At 40.9% G+C, this 24,534-nt stretch overlaps 2 protein-coding genes across 5 annotated transcripts in view; one reads left to right on the plus strand and one right to left on the minus strand.

The window, feature by feature from the left end:
- The window catches only part of chchd3a (coiled-coil-helix-coiled-coil-helix domain containing 3a), a 74,188-nt gene extending 66,191 nt beyond the window's left edge, over positions 1–7,997 (minus strand). For 2 of the 4 annotated variants that reach the window (XM_080492359.1, XM_080492358.1), the window contains exons 1-3: positions 7,765–7,997; positions 6,051–6,302; positions 5,432–5,525 (exon numbers count right to left, since the gene is read on the minus strand). In XM_080492359.1, the coding sequence (XP_080348485.1) occupies positions 5,432–5,525; positions 6,051–6,302; positions 7,765–7,845 (427 nt within the window). In that variant the 5' untranslated portion in view covers positions 7,846–7,997. Of the gene's footprint in view, positions 1–5,431; positions 6,303–7,764 lie in introns of all 4 variants that reach the window. The other 2 variants (XM_080492357.1, XM_080492356.1) reach the window with 1 other exon arrangement.
- Positions 7,998–14,350: 6,353 nt separating this feature from the next.
- Positions 14,351–24,534, plus strand: part of exoc4 (exocyst complex component 4) — a 118,356-nt gene continuing 108,172 nt past the window's right edge. The window contains exons 1-6 of the mRNA XM_080492038.1: positions 14,351–14,465; positions 15,702–15,891; positions 16,492–16,686; positions 20,449–20,642; positions 21,810–21,916; positions 24,018–24,118. Coding sequence (XP_080348164.1) covers positions 14,386–14,465; positions 15,702–15,891; positions 16,492–16,686; positions 20,449–20,642; positions 21,810–21,916; positions 24,018–24,118 — 867 coding nt within the window. The 5' untranslated portion in view covers positions 14,351–14,385. The remainder of the gene's footprint in view (positions 14,466–15,701; positions 15,892–16,491; positions 16,687–20,448; positions 20,643–21,809; positions 21,917–24,017; positions 24,119–24,534) is intronic.

A 24,534-nucleotide genomic window follows, 5' to 3' on the forward strand; every position in this document is an offset into this window, starting at 1 on the left:
CCGCCTCATTAAGGTCGCACCCTTCGAGAATTGGGCTGAACTTTGCAACATTTTTTTTTAATGAGATTCACATTCACCATACCATTTTTTTTTTTCTTAAAAAAGGAGAAAGCTTGATCAATCTTCCGAGCTGAATTTTGTCATATCTTTTTTTTTTTTTTTTTATGATACCCGGTGAGTTTGATACCCATTAAGCAGTGGGGTGACCTTGCATGGAGGAGATATTCAAAATGCCTCACTAAAAGTCAAAACATTATGGTTTTTCTCGATATATTAAAGGTCTGAAACCTGGCAGGAGTCCATCGCATAACTGCGACGTAATGAAAGCTGTCATGATTAAGCAAAAATAAAGTGTGAAGCTACTATACAAGTGCAGCCAAGTCACACATTGACTCACACTGTAGGCAAAAAAAAAAAAAAAAAAAGATTTTAATTGGTCCCAAAAGACCTTTTCCTCTTCTAAAAATGTTGTATTAGTGTTCCCCAGCTCAAAGAACAAAGACGATGGAAAGAAATAGGAGAAATAACAAATTACCAGAGAGTTTAGGTCTTGCATACATAGCTAACCACTTAAAGATGAGACGCATCAGTAAATCTGTAATCTTTCATGCACATTGTGTTTGGCTGTGGAAGGCAGCAGGCGGATTCTCATCGGAGCGGCGCTAAGTAAACTCCACGCCTGTTACGAAATTAAGTGAGATATTGTTATATTTATCTTTTAATCTGAAAACTAATCAGCACAAACAATGAGGCAGTAACTTAATTCAACATGAAGATGAATTAAACCCCATGCAGTGGCCTCACAGTAATACTCACTGTATGAGTGTTTTTGTCGAGCATATCTGAAGATGCTTCATTGAAAAGTCTAAGTGCTTCACCAGCTTCGTAGCCATCATTGGTCTTTATCAGGGATGTTCCTCGGAAGAAATATATATATATTTTTTTTTTTAAATGCTCAAAAAACTGTTTCTCTTTCTAGTTAAATGGAAACTTGACTTGGGTGGGATCACGGCATCTGAGTAAATAATATCAAACTGACACCGAAGCCCAGCCTCTTCACCATGTGCACAATTTGGTTTGTTTCCAGAGAGCAAACTGAGTAATACCACCGATGACCCGTAGGGGGCAGTTTTCTGCAGTACAGCTCATGTGCAAGAAGACAACAGAAATGACCATCCTTGAGGCAAACATGAAGAATGTGTGCTCGGATACAAGCACATCAATGACGCCCAGGCTTCAGCATAAAGAAGCTTCAGATGATTTCTGTTAATAGTTTCTAAACATTGTCATGAGCAAAAAGGCAAAAATCAAGCGTACACTCGCTTCTCCACGGACCAATACACCACTTGTGATGCATTATAATTTGTGAAACTCATATTAATCTACATATCTAAATGGAGCTTATTTAGGCCTTAATGGTTTAGCTGCAGAAATGCAGACTCATACCGGCTCAATATTCTGTCCACATAAAGCTGGCATTTTTCTGAGAGCGAAGCAACAAATATATTAAACCAGCTCCCAAAGTGTGAAAACCTGAAAGTGCTCACTCAGCATCTCCCTTATCATGGAAAACTTTTTTTTTTTTGTAAACAGGCACACTTTCATCTCAGTTGTAAGACAATTGGAGGTGTGCCAAGCTGAGAAGGTTGTAATAATTGCAATATGATTTCTAATACAATGAAGTACCATTTGTGGTAATGATGATATTCGAATTTATTTACATGACAATGCCATACATGCAACGGCGGTGCATGAACACTTACAGATCTGTGAGCAGAACTGCAGTATATTACCTATGAAAATTGGGGATTTCTCTTCAAAAATAAGTTTATCATTTTGCAGACTCAGCAGTTTTTTGTTTTTTTTTGCCATATTAAAGTTGATATCTTTGCTTACCCATGTCACCCGGAGCAAAATCCCACGTTTTCATATTAAAATGGGAGAAATTCTCCTGCAACCTTGACATTTCCTTTACGCTGAAGGTTAATTCATCTTAAAAAAAAATAAATGAAGGAAATGCACTTATTGCTACATTTGGAGCAGACCAATCTGCATAAATCATTTTGTTCCAGGAGAACTTTTTTTTGGCCATTTCATCAATCTTTCAAAAATCTTCACACATCAATCCATCTCCTATGCAGTTTCTTCCAGCTTGGGCTCACGGGGAGCGGGAGCAGTACCAGGAGAAAACACATACACACAGCTTGAACCCTGAGAGTTCTCACTGAGAGGAAAGTACTAACCTCTATACTCAATTTCTTTTTAGTATTAAATTATATTTATCCAACTTAATCTGATTGAAATTAAAATTTTGAAGTTTTACTTCCAAGTGCATACATGATGAAAACTTTGTAATTTTCAAAATAACTAATAATCACTGTGAAAAATGACTTCGCTCGCAACATAAATCCTACATGAATGATAACATCTGGCGTAAATTACAGTGATATGTTCAAAAAAAACTTCTATAGCTGTCACAATATGCATGTTTTTACAAACACACTGTTGCATGGCAACAAGGTAACTGGCAAATTTTTACAATTTCCTTGTTGGTTTGGTGGGCCGGATTAGATGCTCTTATAAAACTATTTTGGCCCACAGGCCTTATGTTGGACACCACTGCTTTATCGACAAAGGCAAGAATTGAATGAACACCCGAAAGTTGAGGATATAACCGCTGAATAACTTGGCAGACATGGCGTACTGCTCTTTTCTGATTCATCCGGGAGCAGAGTTGCAATACTGCACAGTCACGCTTGTGTCCTCAAACAGAAAGGTAAACGGCATGCATAAAAGTCGAGTTACATCGAGGAAGCCCTGTGGGAAAAATAAAATGTGACACACAGACACCAGCCCCTTCTGTTAATGAGTCCTGGAGGTTTGTTGTGTGAAACTGCGGAGGTGTCGTTTTAATCACTGGAGTCAGTGTGGCGTGGCATAAGTTGGCCTATTTTAATTACCCCGCTGATTGAGCACAGTCAAGGATGGGGAAGCCTGCCCACACCCTGGATACCACCTTATGAAGAACCTGCGCCCACGGTCCACTCTGGACTGTTTAATGAACAGCTCACATTCAGATGTCCTCTGCCGGATAGTTCACAAGATGCAGACATGCACCCACGCTAAAAAGACAATAGGCGTCTAACTTTTCTTTGGAAAAGAGAGACGGTGCACGTTTGGTACATTGAAAGGAAACGACAGAGAAAATGGGATGAAAATCCAAAATGGACTTACTGTCGATAATAACTACATAAATGTTGACGTTCGACAACAATTGTTACCTCATCATACATCCGAGGACATTGGTGAGTCTGGAACTGGTTGTTTTTGAGCTCATGGCTCGTCTCATTACTCCCAAGGGGAAAAATTGAACGTTTATAATGCCAAGCATTCACCAAAGTGTCGCCGTGATGGTGCCAATGATTAGAATACCACAGCAATGTCTGTCCAACAAAACCTTCTCAACAAATACCAAAACTCGCAATATGCCTGCGGCAGTCGGCGAAGACGATAAAGACTGTTATGTCTTCGTAGACTGATGGAGGTGATGTGAACCTCCGACAATGTGTAACACCACGGAGAAGCACTGCAGACCACAGGTGATTGGTCGCCTCTACGACATCATTTCCGGTACTGCGATTTGTGACAAATTCCATTTAAATCAAATTGTAAATGCTCTAATGCTGCCAAGCGTGCTGTGAAGCACGGTCTCATACCAAAAGGTAAACACTCGACCAACAAGTTGCATTTTTTTTCCACAGATCCTTCAGAAACCCGACGCTCCCGAGCATTACTTCATGGCACATACAACCTAGATGCAAACCTTGGAAAAGTAAACGGCGGCGTCAAGGCAATGGACTGCCCTCTGCATCGACAAAGAAGCATAACTCAGCCTTAATGGCAAAGAGGCGGAGCAGAAAGCTCCAGAATAGAAAGTTGCTTTTGACACCCATTAGTAGTTGTGTCAGGAGTAACACTCGTCAAACATGTAGCTCATGAACTGGACACGACCCTGGAGCGAAGCAGCCAAAAGACAAACTTCACATGAAGGAATCTAATGTCGTATATCACTGCGGCCGCCAGCATTTTCCAACTAAACTTGACTTTTTCAGACCAACAAAGTGTGCCAAATCTTAAGACTCTGTCATTCATGCAAAGCATGTATTAAATATCTTGATATAAAGAACGAACAAATGAAAAGACAGACATGCAGGTGGACAACCCCTAACGGCTTCAGCCCAGTAGAGACTGATAAAAGTAATAGTAATCTATAGACACTAAATAAAACAGAAATCACTGTTTTGCAGACAAACTGAAGTTAGGCGATACTTCTCTATGGGTTTGATATGGTTTAAAGAGTCACCGCTTTTACATAATGGCTCAATTAAATACGAATAAACTTAGTCAAAGTAAAAATATCCATGCTTGAGAAAACACAAACCAAGGCTCCCTCAATATGTAGAAAACTTACAAGCTATAAACAGGAAAAATGGTTATGACAGCTTGAGCTGAGCAATGACAAGGCAGAAATGAGGACCACTAATTAAAGCATGAATGTATTAATAATACAACAGGAAAGAATTTATCATTTCATTAACAGTTCCAAGATGCCAATGAATCATATTAGGACCGTGGCTACTGTCGGCCCTTTTTTTTAAATGAAGACTAATTACAATCTGCATGAAGAGTCGGGAGACAAAAGGCTTAAGGTGTCTTATAGTAAACACCCCACAGTAAACATAATTAAAATTCTATGTAGCTGAACTTAAAATAAATCCTTGCACAGTTTCGTAACATTTGCCTTGTAATTAACCACGATACTGAGAAAGTGCCCCGTGCATTTGAGGATAAATGAGCCATTTCAAAGAACAATTCTTTTCTTTGCTCCTCATAAATAAGCACTCGGTCTTGTCTGTGGTGAGAGTGAAAAAAGACAAGTTGATACACAAGTTTCGGAGGTCAAAAACCTCACCTGAACAAATCTGGCAAAAAGTAAGTGGAAGTTCTGAGAATGAGAATGTGGCCGTTCTCACAGGTAGTGAGACGTGTGAAGATTTATAAGAACAAGCAAGGACTGAATTTCAACAGCTAAAGTGGAACTTACTCTGTTTTATAACTTAATTTGAACACACGAGACAACCACAATATAATTATAATAAACTGGGGATAAAAAGTAACTGCACTCTTATTGGGTTGATAAGTTGAGGCAAAAACCAGCAATAAATCTTCTGCCATTAGAAGTAGTTGTGAATTGTGCCAGAGCTGTAAGGAACATGAGCAGAAGCAGCAGCAAGTTGGATTAATGATCCAAAATCTCCAGTGCCAAACTGCCAAACAACTTATTCTGATGTTAACTATTGAATTGAACACTGGTCAAGCAGGAAAAGCTGTTTCTAAACAGCTTTCATCGAACGCGAAAATAAAAACATACCCGCAGGAGCAGCAGCAGGTGGCGCAACTGGACTCGACTCAGGGACTGGCGCTGGCTCGGGGACGGGATCAGGTGATACTGGGTCAACTGTAGACTGAGGAGGAGGTGCAACTGGTTCAGAAGGAGCAGTAAACTCAGGCAGGGGAGGTGCGGCAAATAGCTCAGGTTGGGATGCCAAGCTGGTGACGGGCTCATGAACAGGAAGGGAGGACAGTGGTTCTGATTCGGGAAGCAGATGAGAGATGATTGGTTCGCTCTTGACGGGATCGGGAGGAGGCAGCATGGGTTCAGCCACAGCTGAAGAAGCAACAGGTTCAATCGCATGAGAAGGAGCAATGGGTTCAATTATCGGAGGAGGAGGAGGAGGAGGAGAAGCAATGGACTGATTTATGGAAGGAGGGGAAGGTTCGATTACAAGGGGAGCAGGTGGAGGGATCACTTCAACCACAGGTGGAGCAGAGGGAGCAGGAGCAGGGGGAGAAGCTGACAAAGATACAATCTCAGCAGCAGCAGCAGGAGCAAAAGGAGCTGCTACAGGCTCAAAAGCAGGAGCGGCGTCAGCGGTAGCTGGTGGTGCTGAAGCTGGAAGCACCATCTCAATAATGGTGGGTGCTGCTACCTGTTCTGCAGGAGGTTGAGGAGGAGATGGTGGAGGAGGAGGTGGTGGTGGTGCAACAGGTTCTACCAGAGGAGGAGGAGGAGGGGGAGGAGGCATGGAGGTAATCGGATCAAAGAGAGGAGGCACTGGTCGCAGGAGGGAAGGAGGGATGGTCGGTGGTGGAGGAGGAGGTGGTGGTGGTGAAGCGGGAGCAGGTTTTTGTTTTGGAGGAGCATCGGGTTCCCTCATGCGTTTGATGACATTTTCAGAAAGCTGCAGGAGAGAAGACGAGAGAAGATTTCACAGATTAGTGCATCAGGTGGTTGTGTGCAGTGACAGTAACTTTGTAGTAACTTCTATAATCTTCTTTGTGGACAAACGAAGAACTAGACAGAATCATGACAGACCCATATTACAACAGTTAGTTCAACGTGAAGCAGCAACAAAAAGCCTCCACTAAATGCGTGACAGTCCCTGCCAACAGCTTAAAACACACATTACCAATCACACTGTACTTTTCAAGGTAACTTTATAACTTTAGGAGCCTTGCAAAAACAACAGAATTTTCTCATTAACAGCAAAAATAAAAACATTTTAACAGAAGATCCATCAATTCTGATTCAAATATTTCATTAGCAGTTTGGGCTGTGATTCTATCTCAACAGTATATTAGAGCAGATAATATACACATATACCACAACTGCATCCAGACATACTTTACTCAAAAGGTTAACTCCGCTCCTTTATAGATTATAATGCAAAGGCTGGTTTTTGAAGATCTAATTTAAAGCCCTCCGAAGGTTTCTAAAACTTTAAATTACTTTGCTCTCTCGTCAATCTCAGATCTACGGTGGAATACGATGTGTCATTTATGTTATTTCTAAACCAATTCATTCAGATAGTCGACAGCTTCTTTTGAAGGATCTTAAACTTAATGCCATTGTACACTGCTGGATATCATAAAGGCAAAGTGCACAAATGCTTCTGTCTTTGAAAAGAGTTGCCTCATGGTCACTCACTTACCAAACTTATTTCCAGTCATTCTGTTCACCCTTTGTGCCAGACACTCTTACATGCATTCCTGCATAGCAATACCAGAGGAGTCTAAGGAACCCTGGCTTCAAAGTTGATCTGCAGCTTTCAAATTATATCAATGAGAGCATTTCTTGTTTTTAAAGTCACGCCAAGCAAAAAGTAAGTGGTGTGTTTCTTTAAGTGGTGATGGAATAGATTACTTTCTTTTCCGGAAGTAATCAAACAGTGGAAGCACGTTGAAAGACAACATTAGACAAGCCGTGCTGCCCTACCAGCTGAATAATAATAGACAAAGCCGTGACAAAGACTCTTATCTGATCAGCCTGTAGATCTATATTTATCATGAACTGGCGGTTACATGGAGTGAACTTGACCGCTAAAATATTACAGGTAGCTGTCAGAAAGATTCATGCATGAAGCACTCCACAAAAAGACTCAAAAAAGCTCACCGTTGCCAAACTGTTCTGCAGAAGATCAACTTTATTTTTTACAGTAAACTTTACCTTTGCTGCATCTCCCAGTAATGAATGGAAGTTTCAGGCTGCAAAGAATCTATGTGCAATGCAGCAGAAAAACCTTACCGTGTCGCTCCGTGGTGAACATTGATCTGCATTTACAGCTTAATCCTCTGTGTCACCTACAACTGGATTAAATTAACCATGTACAGCATGTTTAGGTAAGTTTGCATCGTGCCTCTTACCCGTATGCCCTTCACCACTGAGATATTCTCGTTCTCGTCTGACTCAAATGACACACGGCGGGTACTGTTGTTGGCTCCCATTGTCAGACCGCAGGCTGTGTAACTTATCTCGGTTTCATGTAACGTGGAGGATAAATGTCCACTTTTTTTTGTTTTGGACGGTTTACTCAGACCCAAATGTTCCCGGCCGGGGCCCACACTGACTGCTCCGCTTCGGAACAGCAACACTTCCTTAGCATGACGTGTTTGAAGAACGCACGAGTTGATTGGACAGGAGAGCCCCTACGTCAGTGCGTCCCACAATTCTATTGGTTGATGTCAAAAAGTGGGAGTGGAGGTGTAGCACAGTCGGTCTGACTTTCACTGACAGAACTGCAGCGACGCTGCGTCGTACGTCAACGTCGCTGCCATATTGAACCGGGCAAACCGCCGGTGTTTAGTATGGAAACCAAACAAATTGCTTTATAGAAATGTATATGTTCACACTATAAAACTAACTCGTCAAGTCTTATGAGGTTGAAGTGATTATTAGTATTAGTATTAGTATCAGTATTAGTATTAGTAGTAGTATTAGTATTAGTATTAGTATCAGTGTTTGGGTTTTTGTTTTGTGATTGTGTTTAGAATGATTGAATGAATGATTGAATGAATGAACTGTATTTGAAGTTCACAAATAAAATGTGTGTGTAAAATTTGTCTGGCGACCTTTCATGATTGGCTCGAGCACCCCGCGACCCTGGACAGAATAAAGCGGTATAGAATATGGATGGAATAAGGTGAGAATTGTGAAATAAAATTGAATACATTTTTCCCACAACAACATTGAAAAATAATACCACTTATTATAATTGGTAAATGACAAAACGGGGAGAAAAAAATTGGCAAAATATTGAAATTAAAAATTCAAATCACACAGAGAAGGTAATCCAGTTACATAATCATGTTTGCCATTATAATTGAACAATAACTACATTTACTGCACACAATAAAAGCTTCTCTTTTTTTTAAATACAGTCCACAGTATCACATGAGAAGTGCAATCACCAGTTAATATATGTTGTAAAATGTATTATGCGATCAACACTCCCCCCCCCCCCCCCACACACTCCTTTATTAAAAGAATCAAATCACCAATTGTTCTGTGCAGTGTTTTCTAATCAGTGATAAGACACGTAATTTCATGCATAAATGAAATTGTTATCAGATAAATAAATAATCATTTTAAATAGGTTTTGCGCCTAATCAACGGAGGAAAAACAAAGTGCACTATCAGCTGATCGGAATGATATTTGAAAATTTCATATCTTCACATGCTGAGCAAGCAATTTGGTATGAACTGTGAGCACTTAAAGTCACTTACTTTGACCCCTATATGACAAGAAAGGGAATCTCTCAGTGTAATTTGTTTTCTCAATGTATCATCATATATTATGTCACTGCATAACAGGCAATGAGTCTATTTGTCACCACAACAGACACATAGATATACAATCTGAACGCAAAACAACAAAAATGATAAATGCATTTTATGGATGAAGTAACCACAAACTCTGAGTTGTGTTTATTCGCATCCAGAATTCACAAAAACAAGAAAGAGTGTAAAGCTAAGCTCAAATCGCAAGCAAAAGAAAGGTTGAAGGAAGGGGGGAAAGAAATGATAAATGGCCCAACTGAAGAGATGTCAGACTTCAGAAATAAAAAAAAATTGAGACATCAGAGCAGCATGACAGTTTCTGAAATGAAAACAGAGTAGAGAGTTGTGAAGAAAAAAAGAAGATGCAATGTAGATGGATGGATTAAGAAAGGCCCAATGTCTGGACTGAGTTAGGGATGATTAAAATATAAAATTATAAATTGGGACCAGATTCGATTCATTTAATGTCCTGAGACTCACTGTCTCAGGACTACTTACTACCCATTTAAGATGGGTAGTAAGCAAGAATTGTACACATTTGTTCGCTAAATCATTATTTATTCATTTATTCAGCTGCATTGCATCACTGGTAAATCAATCAATCAATCCATCCATCCATCCATCCTTAAAAATTAGCATTCCATTCTTCAGAATAACCGTGATCTGCTTTAATCTGCAATTTCTATATCCGTCTATCTTTTGTACAATCAACTGCCTTTGCCAAGCTCTCGCTAATATTTTCCATTCATCATCAATCATTTCTTAAAAGGGTTTTTCTCAGCGCATCATCTTATCGCACTTTGGTTTTCATATTTCATAAACACAGATTGTTGTTGATTTCTATTTTCCATTTAAGGTTTCAGAATATTGTCATTTGTTTTCTAGGCTTCGTGAAGGTGACGACGCGGACGTCACTGCAGACTCTTGAAGCATGAGTGTACTTATAAAAGTAGGCTTTAGGCAGGCTTGTACTCTCTTACAGGGGACACACAGAGCTGACAAGGCTGAAATAGAATGAGGGTGGAGAAAGACACTGTTCACTTTCCCCACCAGTCTTTTTGTATTTAAGGTATACGCCAGAATTTCTACCCAAAACTTTTTCAAACTAGTACATTAACCTTCAATACAAATGCAAAATCCCATCAAAATATTTGCTCTTCATTTACATTGTATGATTAAATCAACAATGTGGTTAAAGTTTTTAATAAATAAGATTAAGATTAAGATTGTCCACAGTTTTGCTGGAAATTTCTTTTGGGAAAATATTTCATAAACTCAGTCTTGCATGATTGAAAACCTGCTGGGAATTCCATATGCCATGAGGACATATTATTAGAAATGACATTTCATAAGATACTTCCTGTAAATGTGACACATTATAGACAATATGTAGTTCATCTGAAGCATTTTTCTGCTGATTCTGTGCTTTTCTTTAATAAATATGTTTCAGAGAGATTTTACATGAGTCAATGAAAACCTTTTTAAGAATCCACTGTGGTTGCGTATACTGTGATAATATAAAGACATTTCACGTGAGCTCCAGACATAACTCAATCCAGTTCTTAACCTAGATCAATAACATGCTTTTTTTTTTTTTTTTTAATACAAAAACCTGCTGGATGTGCACAACACAACAAATGTATTTCATGTATGATCATAATGTGGAAAAGAGATCCAGAAAGAAAGAAGGAAAATGAATTACAGCAGAGGATATCAATCACCTGATATGATGAGGTTTGTCTTGGAGAATGGAGTACACGGCGGACGACATGAAGTGGTTATTTCGGCGGAGAACAAAGGGCTTTAACAACGTGATGACAATAACACCACCACGATCATGTCGCTGTGAGCCTCTCAGTTTGAAGTCAATATAATCAGTGGATGCTGGATGTCTTTGTCTCACACAGAATTCTTTATTATGGCCTCATTTTCAAGGCGTTTTTACCGTTGTTGCTCGTATTTACATTCCGCTTCAACAAGTGTTCAGCAGGCTTTAATGTAAAGAATTAAATTGTGCAGTAATGCCCTCAGGGGGCACATCCACCCAAAGCCTCGGGCTGTACTGAAAAGAACGCTTAGAGAACTGGGATTGAAGCCTTCCTGCCAATGCAGAATTATTACAGCAGGTATTGAGCCTGTTAATCTGGTGAGTTTATTGACGAAGAACCAGCTTCCCTGCATGTTTGATGTCATTTCCTGTTCTTACTTCTCTTATCTCCAAACACTGTATTGACTCACTTGTGATGAATGAGTCAGTTAACATTTGCTGCTTTCAAGTTTGTTGTGGGTTGGAGCGAAAATAGCTCATAAGAGCAGCTTGCTCAAACATCCAATCTTTCCAGGTAATCTAAACACGACAGCAGTGAGTTCAACAAAGTTGAGAGTTAGATATATTGCTTTTTCATCCCCTGCAAATTTTTTTTTTCTTCCCCGTCTCCCCTCAGTGTTCTTACTTTACTCAATCTTGCTTTTATCTCGTGATGTTTGAGTTGATTCCACACTGAGCATCCATAAATCTTTATCTAATTTTATTTCTCTCCGTGTTATTTCTCCAGCGGTGTGTAGCTACTCTGCTCCACAAACTGTGTCAAACTGATGTTTTTGGGGATTTTGTTTTTTTTAAATAAAGCTATAAAAAATCCAGAAGGTATTTGCAGTTTCCCTCACAACTGCTTCAAAATGAGCCAGGAAATATAGATTCTTTGTGTCATTGAAATGTGCCTGTTTCGGGAACCTTGCATCGCCGGGTATTTGACTCATTAATAAAGACCATACACCGAAAGAATGGCCACCTGATTAGATGTGCAAATAAATTCCCAACAAACTGGCAGGTAACATGTATTTTCACTCTGTTATTGTACTTGTATTGTCTTTTCCCCTTTACAGAGAACGATTTATATGATGAAAGTGCAGAAGTTATAGGAGCGATAAAGTTACATCAATGATAGTTGCATTGCCAGACTCCCCTGTTTTAATATAAAACAATTTCTGGGGGTAAAAAAGCATGAGATCGGACCCAAATATGGGACTCCAACACAGATGGTTCAGCTTGTTTGAAAAAGTTAAAGGAGCTCTGTCCAGTTACGGTACTGTAGTCCGGTACATTTCGAATCCTGTACTGATATTTCTTTACTTTTACTCATGTAATGAAGTTGAATCAGTATTTCTTTTAACAAATATTTTATTTCCCACCCGAATGTCCCCTTCAGCATTCGTATAAAACATCAAGTAAAAGTCAAAGCAGATTTATGTTTTTAATTATTATTTAAGCAACCACTACAAAGAAAGTCCCACATTGGTCTTTCAGTCAAGGTTTAGTGGCATTAGAAGGAAATGACCTTGAAGCTGCTGTATCGGAGAAACGAAGCCCAGTAGATTACTGGAACAGATGGGCCATGGTTTTGAGGGGAAGGCGATAAGAACTTCAAATTTTAACTTGGACCTGGGAAACTTGGCACCTTCAGAGGAAAAACAATGAGTCCCACATGACACGCCAATTGCTTTTTACACAGAGGAACAGACAGAAAGCTCACCCACAATGTTATCTCCTTAGTCCACCAGCGCATCAATCAGGGTCCAGGCTGCTGGGGATCGACCTCCTCTGCTCCAGAATCAATGCCCTCTCCCATTCTCATTGGTACAGCAAAGATTGTCAGAGATACAGGGCAGGAGAGCCCCACACAACCCAACACTATATGTTTTAAATGGGGTTGGCTATTAACTCACTGACACACACTGTCTCTGGCCTTTCTTCTTCCCTCGACCCCCCGTGTTATCAGTCAGGCACAAAAAGGCTGAATAAAAATGCTGCAATGAATGTACTCCTCTCCTCATAAAAAGTTCCTGAAGTATCATGATTGAATTGAGATATGATCTAGTCCTTATCGGTTACTTATTAAACAGCTAAAACTATTGATCTAATCTGTAACGTTTTGCACACACTGATAATTGTAAACCTTTAAAAAAAAAAAAAAAAGCAATTTGTGCTCAGCTTGATGGGAATCCTGGTTTGCGGGGATCTATAGTTGAGAAAAAAACTCGGTCGAAAATATACCACAATTTGAATTGTTTTTTTTTCAAACAATTGATATCCAGGTTCTTTCTTGACCTGGAGATGCAGGTGCACTTTTATGCTTATTTTCTATCTCGTCAGCGATATCCTGTAGTAGGTTGGTAAGCTTTCATTTTCATCATACATTGTGTGCTTTCCTTACAGGGCAATTTAAAATAATTTATATCAACAAATATGCAAAAAAAAAAGGAGAGAAATGACACTAAAACAGTATAAGATCCCAACAGAAAATCATTATTAAAAATAGAAGCATGACATGAATAAAGCAGTATAATTAAATGGTATAGAAGCATGCAAAGATGGAAGAGGAAAACATAAATATCTTGTAATAAAAGAAAATCTGAGTTGGAGCAGCTTCTCAGAGCCTCCATACAAGATCCTTCAAAAGTAAAGTAGCTTCTGCATGTTTGGTTTTGATCAGAAGCTGAAAGCAAGTGTTAGACACACGATCCTAGTGGACTGGATGGTGCACATAGTGAAAGATCAGAAATTCTCTTGGCGTGTTAGTTTGTGTGACTGTCTATCTTTTCGTGTTGATCTTGTGGTGAACTGTGAAATGTCAAAATCGGGGGGGGGGGGGGGGGGGGTTAAACACATTTTAGTTCAGGGGTCACATTTCACCTTGATTGGCCAGACCGGTAAAATAGTGCCATAATTACCATTCAATTTAGACAAGTATATTTTTAGTTGAGTACAGAGTACACATGATGAAAATGACAACATTTTGGCAAAAAAACAACAATTACTACAATCTCAAAATAAAGCCAATTGTAATGCTACCTTCAGGTTTGGCGGGCCAGATTGGAGCCTCTTGCACTATGATTTTGGCCCGCAGGCCTTATGTTTAAAACCCCTGGTGGAAGGTGTACCCTGTTTATGCCCATGAGCAGGGATTCGAGTTGTAAAAAGTGCAACAGAAGATGTATAGATTGGTGGAGTAATTGAACAATAGCAACCAAAAAATCTTGTTCTGGTGCCACAATTTAACATGTGGATAAAACTATAAGAAATATTGTAGATGCAGTTCCTTTACATAGTGAGCGACGCGGCTCCTCGTTTGTAAACTACATCTCCCACAATCCCTTTCGGTAACCTCGCGCGTCTCTCTTCCTGTTTGAGTGCCGCAGCTGGAAAAATGGCAGCTGATACAGGCAGATACAGAAGTGCCGTTAGCAAAAACAAAGATCCCTCCGGTCTCCTCATCTCTGTCATCAGGTACGTGGCCTTACACAGTTTATCCGAGCTTCACGGCGGTGTTTAAGGCCCAGCTGGTGCTGAGATGTGCTTGTATTTGCTGCCAGAGACGGACTGACAGCGAGCTTCTATGCTAAAGCTACAATGCAGCCACATCCTTCCTGTGTTATTGTGTGTTCCAAATAAACTCACGTGCTCTGGATTTATCGATGATATATGTGCATCAGGTGTATTTTAATGTATTCGTGTGGTGCAGGAAAATGAAAATCTGTGGTATTGTAAATTGATTTACAGATTTACAGAAGTTCTTTGGATCTTTGTTTCCCATATAACCCCTAACAACAAATAGTGAAGCTACTATCATGCACCATAACAAATTGCCGTTTTTAACGTGTTTTCTGGCAGATTTGTTCCTAAATATTGCTGGATTGCTATGCCAGTGTACATCCCATAGTCCTATTTTTATGGAAAGGTCAGAGATCCACACACTGCGCTTTAACTTTGCTTTCTGCTGTCATTACCTGTCTGATTTGTGTTTGTTAGTGTGGCACTAAGCTTTTTACTGGCTTTGTACTACAAGTTACTATTAAATGCACATTTAGTCAAATAGGTTGCTATCAATATGCTCATTTCAATATATATTTCAAGTTAGATGCCCAATCTTGCACATATATGGATATTAATAGAATACAAGAATATAGGTGAATAGCTTTATTGTAATTATATGGGACATATGATGAAATTACAGCTGCTCCCTTTATGCACCGGTATATGTAAAGTTGACAAATTGTGTGCATAATATAAATATAATGTGTGTAAAGGTAGAGGGTTAAACACACAAGATAAATTATGAACAGGATTGCACGGATGGAGATTAGAACACTAATGTCCAGGTCGGCAGTTATTTCATGATCTGATTGCTCAAGGATAAAAACTGTTTAATAATCTGGATGTGCTTGCATTCATTGACCTTTCATGCTTGCTGCCAGAAGGCATCAGTTCAAACAGGTGATGAGCTGGGTGGGAGGGTTCTTTTGAGAATGCCAATGCTCCTTCTCAGGCATCTGGAGTTGGCAAGCTCCTCCAGGGAGGGCAGAGGCCAGTGTGTTTGACCCTCTTTAGGGCCTTACAGTCTGCAGCCGAGCTCACATAAAACCTCCAAAATGTGTACCCTTGTTGTCATCTGAGCTGGCTGATAATGAACATGAATGTATTGAACTAGCTGGAAATGACCTTGCTGTCTCTGTTCCAATGCAGGACTTTGTCCAGCAGTGATGATGTGCAGGACAGGGAGACGGAGAAGGGCCGACTGGAGGAGGCCTTCGAAACGTGCGACAGGGATTTAGATCAGCTGATTGTTCAACATTATGCTGAACTTACCACCGCCATCAGGACCTACCAGAGCATCACAGAGCGCATTACCAGCTCCCGCAACAAGATCAAACAGGTAGATTTACATGAATGGAGATGTGAAGGATGTGAAAACCCTTAGATGATTGATTTGTCCAACCGCCTGTCAGCAACACTTTTAGTCAGGTTTTTCTGTTTTAGTTTTTTTTTAGTTTTTAGATAATCTCAGTTCTCTTTTATTTAGTTTGTCTCAAAGACTGACATAATTTATGAAAGTATTGCTCATTGAAGAAGAGAATTACCAAAATCAGAAAGCTGAGCTACTTTGACACTCAATGAGATTCATCAAAAAAAATAAATTAGAAAAAGAGAAAGATGTACTTCCTGCTCTCTGCCAGGAGCAAATCTGTACAGATTACCGGTTTCCAGCTGCTTGATCCTTGGATGAGAAAGTTCCAATTTAACCAAGATGTGCTGATACAGTTCTGCCTGGAAATGCATATTATGGCTTTAGTCATAAGTCATTATGAAAATAAACATCATTACAAAGAAACAATGCTACACCACTGTTTAAGTATATTTAAGATCACTCATTCATTTCACTCTTTCATTTCACCTGATTTTTCAATCTAATGAAAACATAAACAAGATACATGTTGTACCAGACGTGGCCACTCACGTCACCTTCAACCCGCAGGTGAAGGAGAACCTGCTGTCTTGCAAGATGCTGCTCCACTGTAAACGGGACGAGTTGAGGAAGCTGTGGATCGAAGGCATCGAACACAAGCATGTCCTCCAGCTGCTGGATGAAATTGAAAGCATAAAGCAGGTGCCTCAACGGCTGGAGGCCTACATGGCCAGCAAGCACTACCTTCATGCCACGGATATGCTGGTGAGTGGATGGTTTTGTCCCAAATGTATGACGTGTAGCGCTTTGATCATGTCTAATTTGAGGGATGGATAAAAAGAGCTGTGGAAAAAAGAATGGTTTTTTTTTGTCGTTATCTGGCCAACTATTGTCGCATCGGGCAGAACCGACTTTTTAGAGGGTAATATATAAGCATCAGCTTTCATGAAGTGTTGCTGCCAAAGATTGATTTCTTGGTACCTCTCGTGGCTTTAAAGCGTCTTTCTAGCCTTGAACAGTCCACCGGTTGCAGCTCACGTAATGTGAGTGCAGCGAAGTCGCTCCAGGTGTGTATGTGTGCATATAGTCTTGTTCTTTTGATGTGTATTTTGCAGTTTGCTCGGCAGGGGAGCCGAAGGATGGCATTGAGGTCTAAACAGCCAGTCTCTGTGATCTCTCTCTCTCTCTTTTTTCCTTTCCTTTCCTTCCCTTCTCCTCTCTGCCTCCGTCTGTCGCCCCCACACATCTGCCTCCAGACTTTGGCAATAATTAGTTTGCAAGAATGAGGTTATCTGAAGAGGAAGGGGGAAAAAAAAAAGAAGATGAATGATGGCGCGCCCGAAGGACCGTGACAAATCCGCCGTTTCTGTCCGCGTGGAAACAAGCGGGACTTCATTCAGCCTGTGTTCGTCGGCGCGGTTTGATTTTAAAGGTGTTGGAGTGTTCAAAGTCACTTGGACGCTTCTTCTCAGACTGGCAGACTTCAAGTGGGGATGGGGCAGCTTCATTGACTTGCAAACATACACTTTGAGGCCCAATTTATATGCATCTACATATCAAAATGTTGTTGGATGCATTCGTACCACCTTTTACTTCAGTGACATATTTATGCACTTTGTGAATGAATAATGTATGAAAAGTCCACTTTAGATAAGCCACACTTGAACCAAATACAGGATGGGTGTAGCGCTGTGTAAAGCAACAAAAACAACTTGAAAAAGCAGATTATAATGTGAAGGATTCTGACTTTACATTTATTTATTCTGGTTTTATTAATGACGTGAATGTTGGCTGAAATACAAACTTGTTGAATTACAGTTTGTAGATGCTCACATGGCGGTCTCTGCTACAAGTGTTTAAGAAGCTCAAGGCTGATGGTTAGTACCACCCACACCTGCCACATTATTGAATTTCTATATATAAAGAAAGACCCACTGAACTAAAATTACCATGCAAGGTAAAGTTGAAAAGCAGAAAATTTCTCTCCGCATACAGACGCATTTCTCATTGTGTTGCCTTGTGCTTCAATAGGAGTAGACTAAGCTGGGATAAACTTCCTAGCTTCTCTTTCCCTTACTCCTTTTACTCACTACTGCGGGTTACTCCCTTTAACAATGTGTGCGTGTTTATGTGAGGCTTATCTCCAAGGGTTGACAATTAGAATTCAGACTATGCTCTCCGTCTACTGTTGAATGGCAGCCTTATATCCCATGGGGTTGGTTAAAAACCAGACCAGCTTTGGGAGTGAAAAAAAAAAGTCTCCTCTCCTTTTCTCTCGCTGTGGTATCGCAAAATCCAGGTGCATACTTCTGATACCCCCCTTGGAGCTGTGGACCCAGTGATAAGCTTCTTCTCTTCTCTTCTCTTCTCTTCTCTTCTCTTCTCTTCTCTTCAAATTCACTTGAGGCTTCATATCCCTCATTATGCTGACAAGCCTGGCCTCCTAATGATGTTAACCAGCCTTCCTCTGTCATCCTAGCACACTGGTAATGAGATATACCCCCCCACCCCCCTCCACACAAACACATAAACGTTAAATGATTTACAGTCACGCAATCACACACATATCATCATACGCAGACACATCTGAGAAGTGTGTACACTCACAGAGAACATGCAAAGCCTCGCAGGCATGCCGAGTTATTATATTAAGCCCGAGGAGGATGATCATGCAGCACATTAGCTCGTCTTCTCACTAATGTGACTCTCATTTGCATCAACACACACTTGACCCGTTGCCCCCCCCCCCCCCCCCAAACCCCCAGCCAGGCGTACTCCCCACACGCCTCCCATTCCCGTCCCGTTCCCTTCTGGCCTGTCTTGGCTGTTAAAATATTCTTTGCAGTGCTATCATCTGGCCATTAGTGCCCTTGGAATGCAAGCATAAATGCTCATAAACACACACACGGACAGACCGGTACATTTTTATTAAATGTCATTAAGACTTCTTATCTGCAAGCATGCCACCACTGCTGTTGCTGAGGTAGGAGAGCAGAGAGGAGGGATGCTTGGGGAATGTATGAGGAACATGACGCAATACGTCCAGTATTTCTAAAAGGAAATATATTACTCTTGACAGCACATTTAAATACCTACATACAAATAAATGTACACTCTAATGAGCCGATTAGAACTAATTCGGCGCCACTGCGCTTGTTCGTCTGGGTGTGAATATCGGGGACTGCTCCACTATTCCCTCTCTGTCTTGGAGCTGGAGAGAGACAAAAACCAAGTTCCTTTATAAGGTTCATCAATCTCAAATATTGCTTTACCCAACAGGCCAATTTGACTGTTATTACAATGATGTTTTCATTTAGCGACTGTGGGCAGATTGTCCACCGACAGAGGAGCACTGGCCACAGGCTACTGGGTTCATTTCATTTGCCAGGGAATTTTTCTATTGATAATTGGCCTGTATTTCTGCCGCCGAGTTGGCAAACGCATCAATGAATACTAAATGTGCCCTTTCTAACCTTGCAGGTAGATTCTCCAAATTTTTTTCAGGGGGTGATGTTTTTTTTTTGGGAGGGGGGGGGGGGGGGGGGGGGGGGGTTGTTTCACTAACAACAGAAGGATCATGAAATAAGTTTTATTAATAAGTGAATCAGATATGTCTGTGTGTCTGGACCTGGTTTTGTAAGTATTAAAAATAGATGAGTCAACATTTAATTCATTTATGCCACAAACCAACTAGTTTTAAGATTTGACATTAAGGAGTATCATTCATTTTAAATATATATATATATATATATATATATATATATATGTGTCTGTAGTATACACAAAAATGAGCTCTCAAAATAAGTAGCGAAAAAAAGAGTGTCCCCACATAGTAGAGCCCAACCAATATGGATTTTTTGGGGGCAAATTCCAATATTAGGGAATAAAAATTTCCCATAACAGATGTACTGGCTGATTAAATTTTTTACTGCTGGGGTGACACGTCGATTTTAATAACGTGCATCGATGCATCTCATCAAAGATGGCGACGTCCGGTTAATGTGGCAGCGGCAATAAAAGCAGGGCAACATATCAGTCGAGCACAAATGACACGAGGCATGTCGTGTGGAGATGGAAAATTTAGAGGAGTTGTTTATTTCACAAACTTACCACTGAGGTAAACCGCTCGGCTCAGTAAAATGCGTCGTCAGCTTTTCACTCTGCTGTCGGTTGAAAGGAGGGTGACGTGAAAGGAGTCGGAGCATCTTTTATTGGATACGTAACATAAGCACATCAGAAAAAAATACTGCATTTCTTGCATTTTATTAGTGTGAGTCAGGTCACTTAGGTTTACAATGGTAAAAATTGGATTTAGAGTAACAAAAATCAACTATTTATCTGTTGCTATACATTTTTATCCAATTCACAGTCGTAGGAGGCTGGAGCCCATCTCAGCTGGCTATGAGTGAAAACAGGGTGCACTCTGGTGTGTGTGTGTGTGTGTGTGTGTGTGTGTGTGTGGTATAAAGTTTGAAAACTCCCAGCAAAGCTTTGACTTGCGCCTGGCTGGTCGTTTCTTTTGTGCAGGTGACAGCTGTGGAGTCCTTGGAGGGCCCCTTGCTTCAGGTAGAGGGCCTCGGAGACCTGCGCCTCGAGCTGCACAGCAAGAAGCTCAATATCCACCTGGTGCTCATCGACGAGCTGCACCGGCACCTCTACATCAAGTCCACCAGTCGCCTGGGCCACAAGAACAAGGACAAAAATGCGGCTCGCCTCCCGAGGTGAGGGGCAAACTCGCAGCATTTCACACCATCACAACTTCTCTTTCATTTTAAGGGAAAGGAAAGAGTCTATTTTGTTCTGTGTTGGCTTCAGCAAGCTTCACTTGTATGCATCCACGCAGAATAACTAAATTATTATCGTTTTGCCAATTTGTTTTGGTCAGAAACTTTAAAAGCCTTCGGTGCCTGCCTTTTATATTTCAGGATTTGAGCCTTCAGTGTGTCTTCTTTGCAACTTTCTAAAGAATAGATGTGCCTTCATTATAGGTTATTTCATTTCTTGGCTTGCCAATTATTTACTCCGTGGAAACCAAGAGGCAGACCTTGTATATTCTGTGCCTCGACTTTCTATAAAGATGATAAGCTCCAAAGGATCAGATAAAAAGCATCGGAATTGAATTATGTTTGGCCGCGAAACAGCAGTAACTTGTAAAGGTTCATTTCGTTGGAAGTCATGGTAGGTACTGCTGTAATAACACCACAAATACATGCCACCTTGTCGCCCGAGAGAGAATGTCCACTGCCGATTATTGACAGAATGACATCATTTGCAGTTTTCCATGTGACATCACTGACATGTTAAATGATAACCAGGTTTTGTGGTCACCCTGCGTCTTCTGCAGTTTGTATGCCAAAGCAGGGATAACTCTCTGAGCACACTGGAGTGTTCCAGCCAAAGTCTTATGTGCACGTTATCACATGTGTGTGACTGTGTGTGGGGTGCAATAATTATGGTGACTGTGGGCTGGCGAGGTACAATGATTTATTACAGAGGGTCAGCTCGTGACAGGCCCTGGCCTTCCTGCACCGGGTTGCCTCTAACAGCAAGCCAGCCTCCATACACCCCACTCACTTAGCAGCCCCGGCCGTGTTTATCCCGCCCAACTTGGACCTGGATTGCTTCCACCTCTGGCCTAACACTTGATAAATGACTCATTGGAAAGCAGTACCAACCGCACCACCCTTTAGACGCGCGGCGGTGCGGTTATAACAGCAGAATGTTCCTGTTCGGGAGGGCCGGGTTAGTGTTTGCATTTCTACGAGTGCGTGCACGTTGGGAGTTAATTTGTGCATCTTCCTCTGCTTGTTGGATATTTCAGTTTGTATTTTAGACACGAGGTTTAACATTTGATAGCTTATTTTACCTGCTTAATCTTCTTTTTGCAGCACGTTGGCCAAAGACTCTCCCATGTCCGGTCTGGACGTGAGCAGTCTGTCCACGCCTCGCAAGCTTCTGGATTCATCCCAGTTCAGCACACCTGGATCCAGCAGTGGTACAGTTCTTCAGATCGCATATTGATATGGGAGGAAAACACAGGGGCAATAAAAGGTTCCCAAATGAAACAAAATGTAGACGGAAGAGATTTTATGCTTCATCTGCAGCTGATTTTTTTATCGCTAAGCCGTGAAGAGCAATACTGTGCTGCCCTGCAGCCGCAACAGTGGAGAGCAGGAATCATCTGCAGCAGGTTGTGAATGTGCCAACGCTCATCATGAACACACCTCTCCCTCTCCTCAGAGACATTTACTCTGACTGACAAACTGTTTTCCACTTGCAAGCAGCAAAACTTACACAAATGTTGAGCTTTTAGTGATGAAGACGTGCCGCGTTTTCGGTCTCCTCGGTCAACAACGTGTGTGGATTTAAACTTGCAATTATGCTTCCACCAAGCCGATGTTCTATATGATAATGAAGTCATTAGCATCGCGCTGACTTACACCCATTTGCATGTCATTATAGGCATGCAACACCACCAATGTTTCCTTCATTTACACACCGAATGCACATACAAACCAGACTTTGAGAGCAACAACTAAATACTTCATTGATGTTTCGTTGCACATACATATAAATAAGTTTGCACGGAGGCGCACGCCCGCGTTTATTTCGTGGCATTATATTTTCAGCTACAATGATAATATCTTTCTCTCTTGCCAACATTCTAATCATCTCATTATCTCGTACCTATACCATTAGTCACCCAGTGTTTCTGCCTTCACAGCAGGGGAACAGCATTTATTACACTCAAAACAGGTAACCAATGCTTTAACGGGGACTGATAACACGGACCCTAACTGTATTCGGCAATGTATGAATCCTCTCTTGGTTGCTTGGGCGTAGAGTCAGCCCTACATTTCTTCCAGGCAGAGCGCAGAGGAACGCAAACAAGAAGATAATGAAAAAAAGTTAATCCAGCAATAACTTGGTGTTCCCTTGGTGTTTTGGAGTTTTATATTAAGCCTGACACTTTTCTCTCTCTCTCTCTCTCTCTTTCTCTCTCTCTACCACCCACTCTTGGCATTCAGAGTTAGCGACTCACCGTTTAGTTTTTGTTTTTGGTTTTTTTAGCTCCGTGGATACCAGGCAACCGTGGACCCTGCTGTTCATACCACCCTGGGACGTTCTAGATTCTCCTTTAGCGTCACTTAGCATGGAATTGACTTCTGCTGTTTTTACTTGTGTTGTGGGAAAAGCAGCCTTCCCATCGCCGCCAATTCCGCTCGTTGCTTGTTCCGACCAAATCTGCCATTTCTTTTTATCCACCCCTTATGCACTCGGCTGCTCTCATTGGCAGGCGGGCGAGAGTGCTGCCACCTCCGACACATAAACACAGTCGCAGATGTACAAATTAGCGGTAATACGTAATAAATATCCGTTCAATTCTTCCACTCCGCAGGCCCAAAAAGTAAAAGCTAAACCACGGCTTTCCCCTCATTATGCAAAGAGAAACCTGGCAATCAGCCATCATCAGGCAGTAAGTGCCAATATACGGTCACGTTAACAACTGTGGTCACGACACAGCTACCGGCTTCCATCAGTGGCGTAGCGTGCCACTTTGTCTAATAGCATTAGAGCACCTCATTTGTAGATAGTAATTGTCATAATTATTACACAAACTACAGTTGGAATGGGTGAAAAGAGGAAACACACCCAAAGTCCATTAACCTGCCATAAACATTAACTCTCTTAGTGAGCTTTGATGGGGGATTGGGAGGCCCCATCTCGTGGAAATTAACGCATCACTCGATACTGCCATTCTCAATTTAGCTGCTAATGTGGCTAAGTCGTATTGAGGTTGTTTGTGTGTGTGTGTGTGGGGGGGGGGGGGGGGGGGTACAGGTGCATGTGTTTATAAGAGAAAGCCGTAATGCATTATTATCTTCCCATCTATGCACTCACTTGTTTCTATGCGTTACATTCTGGATACTTGCTCAAAATATGTATATTCCAGATAGTTTATATTCACATCACTGTTTTATTTATTGTTTTTGTGCGTGTGTGTTTGTCCATTACTGAAAATAATTGGATTTGTGTGCTTGTAAATATTTCATAGAATATGTGCTGAGCTATTTGTATGCATATGCCTTCTTCAGTGCGAGAGCTGCAGCAGGATCTGAGGGAACTGAACCAAGCAGACCTCCCGGAGGTGGATCCGGAGGAGAACAGTGCCGAGTTTATGGGCATCCTCATCAGGGTACGCACACGGACGTCACGCTACTAAATGTTTTTTAGTTTTTAGTTGACTTTATTTCATTCATTGACAAAAGAAAAAAAGATTATAAGACGCAGAACAAAAGATTAAAAAGTTCTGAATGAAAGGGAGCAGAATAAGAGTAGAGTTTTTCTGCCATAACAAAACTATATTTCGATTACTTCATTCCTTTGTATTTGAACAAATGTATTTGTTTTTTTTGGAGCTTGAGTTCGATTGTTTTGATTGTATGTCTAGATTGTTCCATTCATTGATGTATTTTACGGAAATGCTCCTTTCTATCAAATTGCTCCTAAATCTTAGTTTTATGAGAGTCTCTGTTCCTTTAAAGTTATTGTAACTTTCTCTTTTTGCAAATCTGTTCTGGATATTGATCAGTAAAGTTTGTTTATGAGCTT

Source organism: Lipophrys pholis (assembly GCF_963383615.2).
Source record: "Lipophrys pholis genome assembly, chromosome: 22".
In the NCBI taxonomy this organism is placed as follows: Eukaryota; Metazoa; Chordata; class Actinopteri; order Blenniiformes; family Blenniidae; genus Lipophrys; species Lipophrys pholis.